Genomic DNA, 13,449 nt, shown 5'->3' on the forward strand with positions numbered 1-13,449 from the left:
CCTAGAGCTGCCTGAGATCTGTGGCTTGATTAGATACAGTGGTGATATACAGGTGATACAGTGGTGATATACAGGTGATACAGTGGTGACACAGTGCTATACACAAGTGACACAGTGGTGACACAGTGCAATATACAGGTGATACAGTGGTATCTACAGGGGACACTTTGCTATATACAGGTGATACAGTAGTGATGTAGTGCTATTTAAGGGTGATATAGTGCAATATATATAGGCGATAAAATGCTATTTAGGGTGATATAGTGCTATATTAGTGTGATATGTTATTCGGTGAAACCATGATGTATAAATAGGGAATGATAATGAGTGGCTTCATACAAAGTAAAACATCTGTTGTATTGTCTTGCTGCATGTTTGTTATTGTTGGGCTAATGGGTTAAAAGAACTGAATGAGGGACTATTACACAGCCTCTATTACACAGCTACTATTACACAGCCACTATTACATACCCACTATTACCAGTGTTGGGAACGTTACTTTAAAAAAGTAATTAGTTATAGTTACTCACTACTTGTTCAAAAAAGTAACTGAGTTAGTAACTGAATTACTCTATAATAAAAGTAACTTGTTACCAGGGAAAGTAACTATTTGCGTTACAGTTAAAAAAAGTTATATGCCAATGAATAAGGATTTTTTTTTTGAAAAAGCAGTTTTTACAGTCAGTTGAAATGAGTAGATCAGGAAGGTGTTTAACGTTTGATATTTATTGCACATCCACAGACCAGTGCAGGATAAAATCCTTTAAAATCCCAAATCTTTGTAAAAAATAAAAGCAAAAGTAAACAGTTACACTATATAGGCTAAAGTGCATTTACATCTATCAAATTAAATTAAATTCTCTCAACCTGAGACAACTGGTTTGTTCACAATAGAAGTAAACTTAACAATAAAACCTCTATTCTTAATTAAATAAATCAAATACCCAGTCTGGTAGACATTCAGGAACTTCAAGTATTTTCTTAAATAATGTTTATATCGCCACCTTGAAAATGTTAATTTTTCCTCGGCTTGCTCCTGACTCTCCATTTCTGCCTCTTCTCCGTTTGTGTCGTGTCACTGGAGTATTTAGGCGTGCGTGTAAAAACACTGGCTCTGATTGGCTACCATAATGCTGCATTAGCCAATCGCTTACTGACTTGTTAAGTTAAACAGGTGTTACACTGAGAACTGTGACCTATCGAGATCTGTTACTCGTCACTAGTCTGGGCAGCGGTCCGCTCGGATTACTGTTAGTATATCAATATAGTAACGCACCGCTTCTAATGACCAGTAACGTCAACGGCGTTGTAACGACAGGAAAAGTAATTAATTATATTATCCCGTTACTGACAAAATGACGCCGTTACCTAACGCCGTTATTTTTAACGGCGTTATTCGCAACACTGACTATTACACAACCACTATTACACAGCCACTATTACACATCCACTATCACACAGCCTCTATTACACAGCCACTAATAAACAGGTACTATAACACAGCCTCTATAACACAGCCTTTATTACACAGCCACTATTACACAGCTACTATTACACAGCCACTATCACACAGCCTCTATTACAGAGCCTCTATTACACAGCCACTATTACACAGCAACTATTACACACCCTCTATTACACAACAACTATTACACAGCCACTATTACACAGTCACTATTACACAGTCACTATCACACAGACTCTATTACAGGGCCTCTATTACAGAGCCACTATTACACAGCTACTGTTACACAGTCAATATTGCACAGCCTCTATTACACACTTACTTTTACACAGCCACTATTACGCAGCCACTATTACACAGCAACTATTACACAGACACTATCACAGCCTTTATTACACAGCCTCTATTATACAGCCACTTTTGCACAGCCTCTATTGCACAGCCACTATTACACAGGCACTATTACATGGCCACTATTACACAGCCACTACTACACAGGCACTATTACACAGCTACTATTACACAGCCTCTATCACACAGCCTCTATTGCACAGCCACTATTACACAGCTACTATTACACAACCACTATCACACAGCCTCTATTACACAGCAAACTATTACACAGCCACTATCACACAACCTCTATTACACAGCCACTATTAAACAGCTACTATTACACAGCCTCTATCACACAGCCTCTATTACACAGCCACTATTACACAGCTACTATTACACAGCCGGTATCACACAGCCTCTATTACAGAGCCACCATTACATAGCCACTATTACACAGCAACTATTACACAGCCTCTATTACACAGCAACTATTACACAGCCACTATTACACAGTCACTATTACACTGCCACTATTACACAGGCACTATTAAATGGCCACTATTACACAGCCACTACTACACAGGTACTATTACACAGCTACTATTACACAGCCACTATCACAGCCTTTATTACACGGCTACTATTACACAGCCACTATCACAGCCTTTATTACATAGCCTTTATTACACAGCCACTATAAAACAGCCACTATTACACAGCCACTTTTGCATGGCCTCTATTGCACAGGCACTATTACATGGCCACAATTACACAGCCACTACTACACAGGCACTATTACACAGCTACTATTACACAGCCTCTATCACACAGTCTGTATTACACAGCTACTATTACACAGCCACTATTACACAGCTACTATTACACAGCCTCTTTTACACAGCCACTATTACACAGCTATTATTGCACAGCCTCTATCACACAGCCTCTATTATTACACAGCCACTATTACACAGCTACTATTACACAGCCACTATCACACAGCCTCTATTACAGAGCTTCTATTACACAGCCACTATTACACAGCCATTATTACACAGTCACTATCACACAGCCTCTATTACAGGTCTTCTATTACACAGCCATTATTACACAGCTACTATTACACAACCACTATCACAAAGCCTCTATTACACAGCTACTATTACACAGCCACTATCACACAGCCTCTATTACACAGCCACTGTTACACAGGTACTATTACACAGCCACTATTACACAGCCACTATTACACAGCTACTATTACACAGCTACTATTACACAGCTACTATTACACAACCACTATCACAAAGCCTCTATTACACAGCCTCTATTACACAGCCACTATTACACAGCTACTATTACACAGCCGCTATCACACAGCCTCTATTACAGAGCCTCTATTACACAGCCACTATTACACAGCCATTATTACACAGTCACTATCACACAGCCTCTATTACAGGTCCTCTATTACACAGCCATTATTACACAGCTACTATTACACAACCACTATCACAAAGCCTCTATTACACAGCTACTATTACACAGCCTCTATTACACAGCCACTATTACACAGCCTCTATTACACAGCCACTATTACACAGCTACTATTACACAGCCATTATTACACAGCTACTATTACACAACCACTATCACAAAGCCTCTATTACACAGCTACTATTACACAGCCACTATCACAAAGCCTCTATTACACAGCCTCTATCACACAGCCTCTATTACACAGCCACTATTACACAGCTACTATTACACAGCCACTATCACACAGCCTCTATTACAGAGCCTCTATTACACAGCAACTATTACACAGCAACTATTGCACAGCCTCTATTACACAGCCACTATTACACAGCAACTATTACACAGTCACTATCACACAGCCTCTATTACAAAGCCTCTATTACAGAGCCACTATTACACAGCCTCTATTGCACAGCTACTATTACACAGCCAATATTGCACAGCCTCTATTACACAGTTACTTTTACACAGCCACTATTACCCAGCAACTATTACACAGCTACTGTTACATAGCCAATATTGCACAGCCTCTATTACACAGTTACTTTTACACAGTCACTATTACTCAGCCACTATTACGCAGCCACTATTACACAGCCTCTATAACAAAGTTACTATTACACAGCCACTATCACAGCCTTTATTACACAGCCTTTATTACACAGCCACTATTAAACAGCCACTATTACACAGGCACTATTACATGGCCACTATTACACAGCCACTACTACACAGGCACTCTCACACAGCTACTATTACACAGCCACTGTCATACAGCCTCTATTACAGAGCCTTTATTTCACAGCCGCTATTACACAGCAACTATTGCACAGCAGCTATTACACAGCCAATATTGCACAGACTCTATTACACAGCCACTGTCACACAGCCTCTATTACAGAGCCTTTTTTACACAGCCTCTATTACACAGCGACTATTACACCGCCTCTATTACACAGTTACTATTACACAGCCTCTATTACAGAGCCAATATTACACAGCCACTATTACAGAGCCACTATTACACAGCCTCTATTACACAGCCTCTATTACACAGCCTCTATTGCACAGCCTCTATTACAGAGCCACTATTACAGAGCCTCTATTGCACAGCCTGTTTGTTGTGAATGTTGGAAAGCCTGAGAGACATCTAGTAAATCTAATATCATTACTTCATACATTTTCTAATAGAAAAATGCAGGCCTTGCTCTACTGCATAGCCATTTGCTATTGCTTCTGCAGAGGGACTTTCAGCAGATTCCTGCTCACAGGAATGTGCATTCAAACCATGAATCAAAACAAGAGAAAATAAATGGTTTGCTCTTTTTTCCTTCCAGAAAGTGCAGGAATAAACACATTCACCCGTAAGCACATGTTCTGCACTCAGACTATTGCCCCTACTGCCCACTCCAGCAGCTCCGTTCCTGCCCCAGCCTGTTTGGAGGGGGCTTCTCTGGGAGAAGATCAGTCAAGCTGCATGTGCTGATATCAGTGGGGTCTGGATGCTGCTCAGGTCTGGTGTAAGGCAAATCAGACTTCCGGGTATGAAGAGAACTACACTGAGGTTCAGATTACCCTTTGACTCCAGGGAAGCTCCCAGAACCAGTGCAGCCTGTGTAACAAAGAAAGAAAGAGAACTGTGCTGTTTTGTGCAGTTAAATTATGTTTTTGTTAGATATCATAATTGTTAGTTTCCATTTGCTGTTATTATTTGTTGCTATGGACTCAAATTACATTTACGCCTTCTCATTTTCATAGATTTAGGAAAGAAGCATGTCCCAATACAGTCTTCTGTAGCTGGGGACCCCTTTAGGTCATTGAGTGATATGGTACCTGCTTCAGTATGTGTGTTGGTGGAGAAGCATTTATGTTCATCAGTGGAGGTACATCAGTGTTGGTGGAGGTACATCAGTGTTGGTGGAGGTGCAGCAGTGTTGGTGGAGGTACATCAGTGTTGGTGGAGGTACATCAGTGTTGGTGGAGGTGCAGCAGTGTTGGTAGGGGTACATCAGTGTTGGTGGAGGTACATCAGTGTTGCTGGAGGTGCAGCAGTGTTGGTGGAGGTGTAGCAGTGTTGGTGGAGGTACATCAGTGTTGCTGGAGGTGCAGCAGTGTTGGTGGAGGTACATCAGTGTTGCTGGAGGTGCAGCAGTGTTGGTGGAGGTGCAGCAGTGTTGGTGGAGGTACATCAGTGTTGGTGGAGGTACATCAGTGTTGGTGGAGGTGCAGCAGTGTTGGTGGAGGTGCAGCAGTGTTGGTGGAGGTACATCAGTGTTGGTGGAGGTGCAGCAGTGTTGGTGGAGGTACATCAGTGTTGTTGCTGGTGTTGAGGTGCTTTGTACAGTTTTCCAGCCTGGTCCTTGCAAGCATGATGGTTGCTGTGTGGCGGTCCACTCAGCAGGAAAATGAATGTTAATCTCAGTTTGCGGAGGGACATTTAGCGACATAATGACTGATTAAGCACCATGGTTTTTCCCAAAGTTTCATCTGTAGCAGGTATTCCCAGAGGAGCGGGAACAGATGGTCCTGCCAGCCAGCATGCAGGAAGAAAGGAATCATCAGAAAGCAAATAAATCAAGTCTCAGCCGCTCCCTCCTCCTTGTCCATACAAGAACTATCAATTATCTGAGGTCCTTCGACAGTAACTGGAACCATTAGGAAGGTCCACAAGGGTTGGGAAATGTGGCCGGGTGTTGGAGCTTAATGGTCTTTATAATGGTCCTGTCTCCTGGCGTGGACTTGCGTGGACTGGCCAGGACAGATTGGCCTAATCCCTTTCTGCTCCTTTCTCTCGTTCACCAAGTGGTGGCCAAGACACCATTTCCTCTTCATTAAAAGCGGTTTGTCTCTAACAACCCAAACACACGAGCTGGAGCTTGAGTGAAGCTTTGAGCCACGGGCCCAGGATGGAGTGGAAGGAGAAATTACGCTCTTCTCTCCTTGAGCTGGAGGTGGGAATCCTGCTGACCACTCATTTCTGCGTTGCATTTCCTCAGTTTTACCTCACGGAGCTGCAGTCTCGGGGCCCAACTCAGGGAGTGAGCTCAGATCCAGGGGCCTCCTGAGTGTGTGGAGAGCGTTTGGCTCCTGAATGTTAATAACCCTCAACTTACTCAACGATTTATTCTTTCAGAAACACAAACTGAAAATAGGACATAGTTTTTCCTATTGGGAATTCTGTTAGCACAATGTGTTGTTTATTTATATGCTTGCTTATTATTTCAAAGAAAATGTGTGTTAACCATGGAAAGCGCTCACACTAGCAGAGCTGCGTAAGGGACAGACGGTAATATGACACCTTGTTTTCTCCACAACTACAAAGGAGTCTGAATTCTCTCATGTTTATCAGAGAGGAGCAGGGGCAAGGGTCAAGGGTCAAGGGCCATACAACACAAGGTACATGCGGGAAACCATGGTTGGGCAAAGTGAGGGGGAGGAGAGGGGGGGCTGTCTTCACAGAGATGCCAAAATCCCTCCGTGGTAGTTTAGTTCCATAGGGGGCTTGATTCTGCTTCTCTGTTGGTCTCTGTCATTTGCTCCATGTTGTCGGTTTCTCCATCTGTAACGAGGCTGAGTGAGCAGGTTCTCCTCCCGCATGTGTCTCACTCTCACTCCATCTCTCCATCTCTTCATCTCTCCACCTGTGTGTAGAAGCATAGCACAGCAGACATTCCTAGGGACTTTACAAGACAACATTATAGAGATGGAGATACTGGCCACAGGTCGCCGTGACGATGCTTACGCAGACGGGTATGTTGCATGTTCAGTTGCCATGACTAACGATCTGCTTTGCCATGCCGGAGAGTGCCCCGCTGGTCTTCCCACTAAGTTACGTTTAAGTTACGTTTAAGTTACGTTTAAGCGCTTAACCCATCCACATGTGGTGCAAATTGTAAATGTTTTTGCATGTTTAGGCCAAACTTAACAATATGAACAAGTTTGGATCATCCTGAATCCATCAAACGTTTCAGAAGAGAACTAACCATAATCATTCACGGCCAGGAACATTTCATTTGATTTCATTTTAGGGCTTAGTGGTCACTGTATATGGTGACATCAGATTGCATACACATTTGAAAATAATCCATCTGTGGTCAGTAAAGCAGTGTGAGTGTGCCTGCTCTAGATTACATGCCCTGTAAACAAGGAAATGTCTTGTGCTTCAAGCACATGCAGTGTACACTTCCCACATTTGTCCTAACCCCTAACCCCTAACCCTAACCCCTAACCCTAACCTGACACACACTCTCTTGATGTGAATCGGGAGACGCCACCCAGGTCCACTTTAATAAGGATCCACTGTGGTCACACATGTTGTACATTAAATTCTGTATTGATTCACATCTTTGTCGATCAAACCCTGGAGACAGAGATACTCACTCACCAAACAGTGGCGGTGACTATGGTAACAGTCCTTACTGACTGACCACATGCAAGGGGTTGAAATCATCGTCTTCTACACAGCACAGTTTAATGCGGTCAGTCTGTACTTTACTGACCACATGCAGGAGGTTAAAGTCGTTGTGTCACTGTTTAATGCAAGGTGAAGTGACCTCCCACCGGGGGGTTTGATGGTGCGTCTCCATCATCCTTGAAGAGCTTCTTCAGTGCCGTTTCATTGCACTTTTGCAGACACTTCCTTTTCAAGCCTGGAGGATCCTCGCCGCTGTACTGCGCCCCGTCGCCCGGTTACCCTTTGACCTCCAGCACGGTGTACTCTCCGCCACCACGCCCCCTTCCTCGCACCGCCTTCTCCCGCCCAGCCTTCAGCCTGAAGAAGAGCTCCAGACTCTGTAGCTGGCGCTGTGCGGCTCTCAGCGCTATCGTCCTCTCTGTCAGCCTCCTGCTGCTACTCGCCTACTTCATTGGTGAGTCTGTACCTGAACACACACACTCTGTACCTGAACACGCTCACACAGTCAGTACCTGAACACGCTCACACAGTCTGCACCTGAACACGCTCACACAGTCTGCACCTGAACACGCTCACAGTCAGTACCTGAACACACTCACACAGTCAGTACCTGAACACACACACTCTGTACCTGAACACGCTCATACAGTCTGCACCTGAACACACTCACACAGTCTGCACCTGAACACACACACTCTGTACCTGAACACGCTCACACAGTCAGTACCTGAACACACTCACACAGTCTGCACCTGAACACGCTCACACAGTCAGTACCTGAACACACTCACACAGTCAGTACCTGAACACGCTCATACAGTCTGCACCTGAACACGCTCACAGTCAGTACCTGAACACGCTCATACAGTCTTCACCTGAACACGCTCACACAGTCAGTACCTGAACACACTCACACAGTCAGTACCTGAACACGCTCATACAGTCTGCACCTGAACATGCTCACACAGTCAGTACCTGAACACACTCATACAGTCTGCACCTGAACACGCTCTCACAGTCAGTACCTAAACACGCTCACACAGTCTGCACCTGAACACGCTCACACAGTATGTACCAGAACACGCTCACACAGTCTGCACCTGAACACGCTCACACAGTCAGTACCTGAACACGCTCACACAGTCAGTACCTGAACACGCTCACACAGTATGTACCTGAACACACTCACAGTCTGTACCTGAACACGCTCACACAGTATGTACCTGAACACACTCACACAGTCTGTACATGAACACGCTCACACAGTATGTACCTGAACATGCTCACACAGTATGTACCTAAACGCGCTCACACAATATGTACCTCAACACACATTGTACCTGAACACACTCAGTCTGTACTTGAACACACACTCTGTACCTGAACACACTCACACAGTCTGTACCTGAACACACTCACACATTATGTACCTGAACACACTCACACAGTCTGTACCTGAACACGCTCACACAGTATGTACCTGAACACACTCACACAGTCTGTACCTGAACACATACAGTCTACACCTCAGCACAGTCATCTAGTTAAAGAACTGCTGTCCAGGAACCTGCATCACCTCTTCACTGATTCACTGATTCACTGTTTCACTGATTCACTGTTTCACTGTTTCACTTCATGCAGCTCCCACATCAATACTTATTTAGAGGTATTTCAGAGAACGTGATGCTGAATGTATTTCATCGTATTCCTTGTGGTGAATATAGTTTAGTTTCTTCTTCATGTAAACTTTTGTGAAATTTCAACCTTTTGCCACATTTCAAGCTTCAAACAAAGATATACAATTTTTTTGTGAAGAATCAACAAGTGGGACACAATCATGAAGTGGAACGAAATTTATTGGATATTTTAAACTTTTTTTAACAAATAATAAACTGAAAAGTGGGGCGTGCAAAAATATTCTGTTAATACTTTGTAGCACCACCTTTTGTTGTGATTACAGCTGCAAGTCGCTTGGGGTATGTCTATCAGTTTTGCACATCGAAAGACTGAAATTCTTGCCAATTCTTCCTTGCAAAACAGTTCGAGCTCAGTGAGGCTGGATGGAGAGCGTTTGTGAACAGTAGTTTTCAGCTTTTTTCACAGATTCTTGATTGGATTCAGATCTGGACTTTGACTTGGACGTTCTAACATCTGGATACGTTTATTTGTGAACCATTACATTGTAGATTTTGCTTTATGCTTTGTATCATTGTCTTTTTGGAAGATAAATCTCTGTCCCAGTCTCAGATTTTTTGGAGACTCCAACAGATGTTCTTCCAGAATGGTCCTGTATTTGGCTCCATCCATCTTTCCATCAGTTTGAACCATCTTCCCTGCTGTAGAAAAGCAGGCCCAACCCATGATGCTGGCACCACTATGTTTAACAGTGGGGATGGTGTGTTCAGGGTGATGAGCTGTGTTGCTTTTACGCTAATCATATCATTTTGCATTGTGGCCAAAAAGTTCGATTTTGGTTTCATCTGACCAGAGCACCTTCTTCCATATGTGTGTCTTCCAGGTGGCTTGTGGCAAATTTTAAAGGAGACTTTTTATGGCTATCTTATAGAAATGGCTTTCTTCTTGCCACTCGTCCATAAAGGCCAGATCTGTGCAGTTTACGAATGATAGTTGTCCTATGGACAGACTCTCCCACCTCAGATGTAGATCACTGCAGTTCATCCAGAGTGAACATGGGCCTCTTGGCAGCATCTCTGATCAGTCTTCTCCTTGATGAAAGGTTAGACGGATGGCCGGGTCTTGGTAGATTTGCAGTGGTCTGATACTCCTTCCATTTCAATATGATCGCTTGCACAGTGCTCCTTGAGATGTTTAAAGCTTGGGAAATCCTTTTGTATTCGGCTTTAAACTTCTCCACACCAGTATCTCGGACCTGCCTGGTGTGTTCCTTGGTCTTCATGATGCTCTCTGCACTTTAAACAGAACCCTGAGACTATCACAGAGCAGGTGCATTCACACTGAGACTTGATTACACACAGGTGGAGTCTATTTATCATCGTCAGTCATTTAGGACAACATTGGATAATTCAGAGATCCTCACTAAACTTCTGGAGTGAGTTTGCTGCACTGAAAGTAAAGGGACAGAATAATTTAGCACACCCCACTTTTCAGTTTTTTATTTGTTAAAAATAAAATTTTTTTAAATTTGTTATAAATTTCATTCCACTTATATTATATGAAGCCTGAAATGTGGCAAAAGGTTGAAAAGTTGAAGGGGGCCGAATACTTTCGCAAGGCAGTGTGTGTATGTATCTTCACATCAGTGAGAACATGGCAATATATCCTCACATCAGCAAGAATATGGCAATACATGTACATGTATATATGTATATCTTGTATATGTATATCTTGCATATCTTCACATCATGTATCTTCCAGACGTTTCCCGTCATCAGAGAGAAATGGCTTCTGCTACTTCAGCACAGACAGTGAATATGCATCACAGTGGGAGAAAAAATGAATGTCCTCCAACCCCCTCTGGCTAAATGATGCTAAAGTGTTATTTTTCATTTCGTTTTGGCTCCACAAATGATCTAAACGTTTTTAGTTTTTTTAATAAGCTGTTAGCTGTCAACCCCTAGAGCAGTGACAAGGTCCTCGGTGGAATGAGCAGCACCAGTTGGTTGAAGCTGTTTATGAAGTTGAGTGTCTGTGTTCCACTTCCGTTTTGACCACTACAGGAGTTCAGAGAAGCCCGCCAGGCTGACGGGGGGTGTAATTACTGCATGTAATTACTCAACCCCAAAAATCAAGACCATCTCTCTGTGTACCCTCAAGTAAACATGTAGCTCACCCTGAGGACACCTTAGCTCACCCTGTGAATCGGGAAATTCCAATCAAGAGCAAGGGGCCATGTTTAATTAAAAGCTGATGAGAAAATATAGTTAATTTGAAGTGCAATTAATTATGGAGGCCTGTAATTGGAAACTAGCTGTGTTGTCTAATGAACCCAATTAAACCTCCTGACAGATGTTTTGACTCACGAGCTTGTATGTGTGTGTGTGTGTGTGTGTGTGTGTGTGTGTGTGTGTGTGTGTGTGTGTTTGTATGTTTGTGTGTGTATATTAGTGTGTGTGTGTTTGTATGTTTGTGTGTGTGTGTGTATTTGTATGTTTGTGTTTGTATGTTTGTGTGGGACATTTTCTCAGTTTTTTCTTAGTATTTACTTAAATCTGCCTTTAAATGTACTTGTATCAATTCCATGGAGTATCAAAATATCAAGATGCATGTGGGCAAATGAAAAAATAAACATTATAGCAGCAATAACCAAACAAACTCAGAAAAGATACAAAGAGCAGTATTCAGTATGACCAAAACACATTCATTTCTATATACTATACTAACTTACTTTCACACCAGAGCCGGAGTGGCTAATCGGGAGATTCGGGAGGATTCCCGATGGGCCGGCTCATGTCAATCTCTAGTTTGGGCCGATTGGGAGGGGAAAATAATTTTGGGCCGGATTTGGGCATGAAACTCCCGGGCTGAAAAAGGGGCCCACTCCGGCCCTGTTTCACACACACACACACACACACACACACACACACACACACACACACACACACACATAATTTCAAAGTAAACATTTACTAATGAACTGTCAGTGTTGTCAAACAAAAGTCGTGTATCCGAAACCAGTTGCACAAATCTTGCATAGAAGGAGTATTTAGCTAGCTAGCTGGTAGCAGATGTCCTGATTAAATGTGAATATAGCTAAGTGCACTATTATAGTTAGTGATATTGGAAAATAACATTCACATACCTATTGATTGTTTTGAAGGTTATTGTGTCCTCAGTATCAGAAGGTCATTATCAGCTGAGAATCAGAAGGTCATTGTGATCTCAGAATCAGAAGGTCATCAGATGACCTCAGAATGGGCAGTTAAGAATATTGTTCTAATTCATTTTGATTATGTGGCTTTTTTATGTGGCTCTGTTGTTTATTGATTGAAAAGCATTTTCACCTCTGGACTGGGCCTAAATTGTCTCTGGAAAATGAGTTTGATCAACACGATCACATTATACAGCCACAGTCTGGAGAAACATAAACATTTAATCTAAGAATAGAGTGAGATTGCACATCACTGTTCTATCTCTCTCTCTCACACACACACACACACACACACACACACACACCCACACACACACACATGAAGACAGTGTGGAGAAATGATTCACACTTAACAGATTCCTCACGGTTTCACTCAAGTGAAATATTCCTCAAACCTGCTTCATAAAGCCACATGCCGTCATATATTTGTACTTTTTTAAATGTACAGACATTGAAGGGGGCAGGTGTGAGGGGATATAATGAGGTATGGTGGTGTGAGGGGGTGTATGGGGTCTATGAGGGCTAGGAGTGTGTGTGTGGGGTGAGTGAAGGGGAGTGGGGGGTGTGTGAGGGTGTATGGAGAGATGAGTTGTGTGAGGTCTGTAAGGTGGTGCTAGGTGGTGTGAGGGAATGTATGTAAGAGGGTCTTAAATGGGGGGAGGGGGTGATGTTTGGGTGATGAGTGGTGATGTTTGGGTGACGAGTGGTGATGTTTGGGTGATGAGTGGTGATGTTTGGGTGACGAGTGGTGATGTTTGGGTGACGAGTGGTGATGTTTGGGTGACGAGTGGTGATGTTTGGGTGATGAGTGGTGATGTTTGGGTGACGAGTGGTGATGTTTGGGTG

At 43.1% G+C, this 13,449-nt stretch overlaps 1 protein-coding gene across 10 annotated transcripts in view; it reads left to right on the plus strand.

Annotated features, from left to right (window-relative positions):
• tenm4 (teneurin transmembrane protein 4) overlaps positions 1–13,449 on the plus strand; it is a 218,687-nt gene that overhangs the window by 74,844 nt on the left and 130,394 nt on the right. For 7 of the 10 annotated variants that reach the window (XM_076975784.1, XM_076975783.1, XM_076975786.1 and 4 more), the window contains 2 exons: positions 6,992–7,090; positions 7,973–8,208. In XM_076975784.1, the coding sequence (XP_076831899.1) occupies positions 6,992–7,090; positions 7,973–8,208 (335 nt within the window). The remainder of the gene's footprint in view (positions 1–6,991; positions 7,091–7,972; positions 8,209–13,449) is intronic. The other 3 variants (XM_076975789.1, XM_076975791.1, XM_076975792.1) reach the window with 1 other exon arrangement.

This window comes from Brachyhypopomus gauderio, chromosome 16 (genome assembly GCF_052324685.1).
Source record: "Brachyhypopomus gauderio isolate BG-103 chromosome 16, BGAUD_0.2, whole genome shotgun sequence".
Lineage (NCBI taxonomy): Eukaryota > Metazoa > Chordata > Actinopteri > Gymnotiformes > Hypopomidae > Brachyhypopomus > Brachyhypopomus gauderio.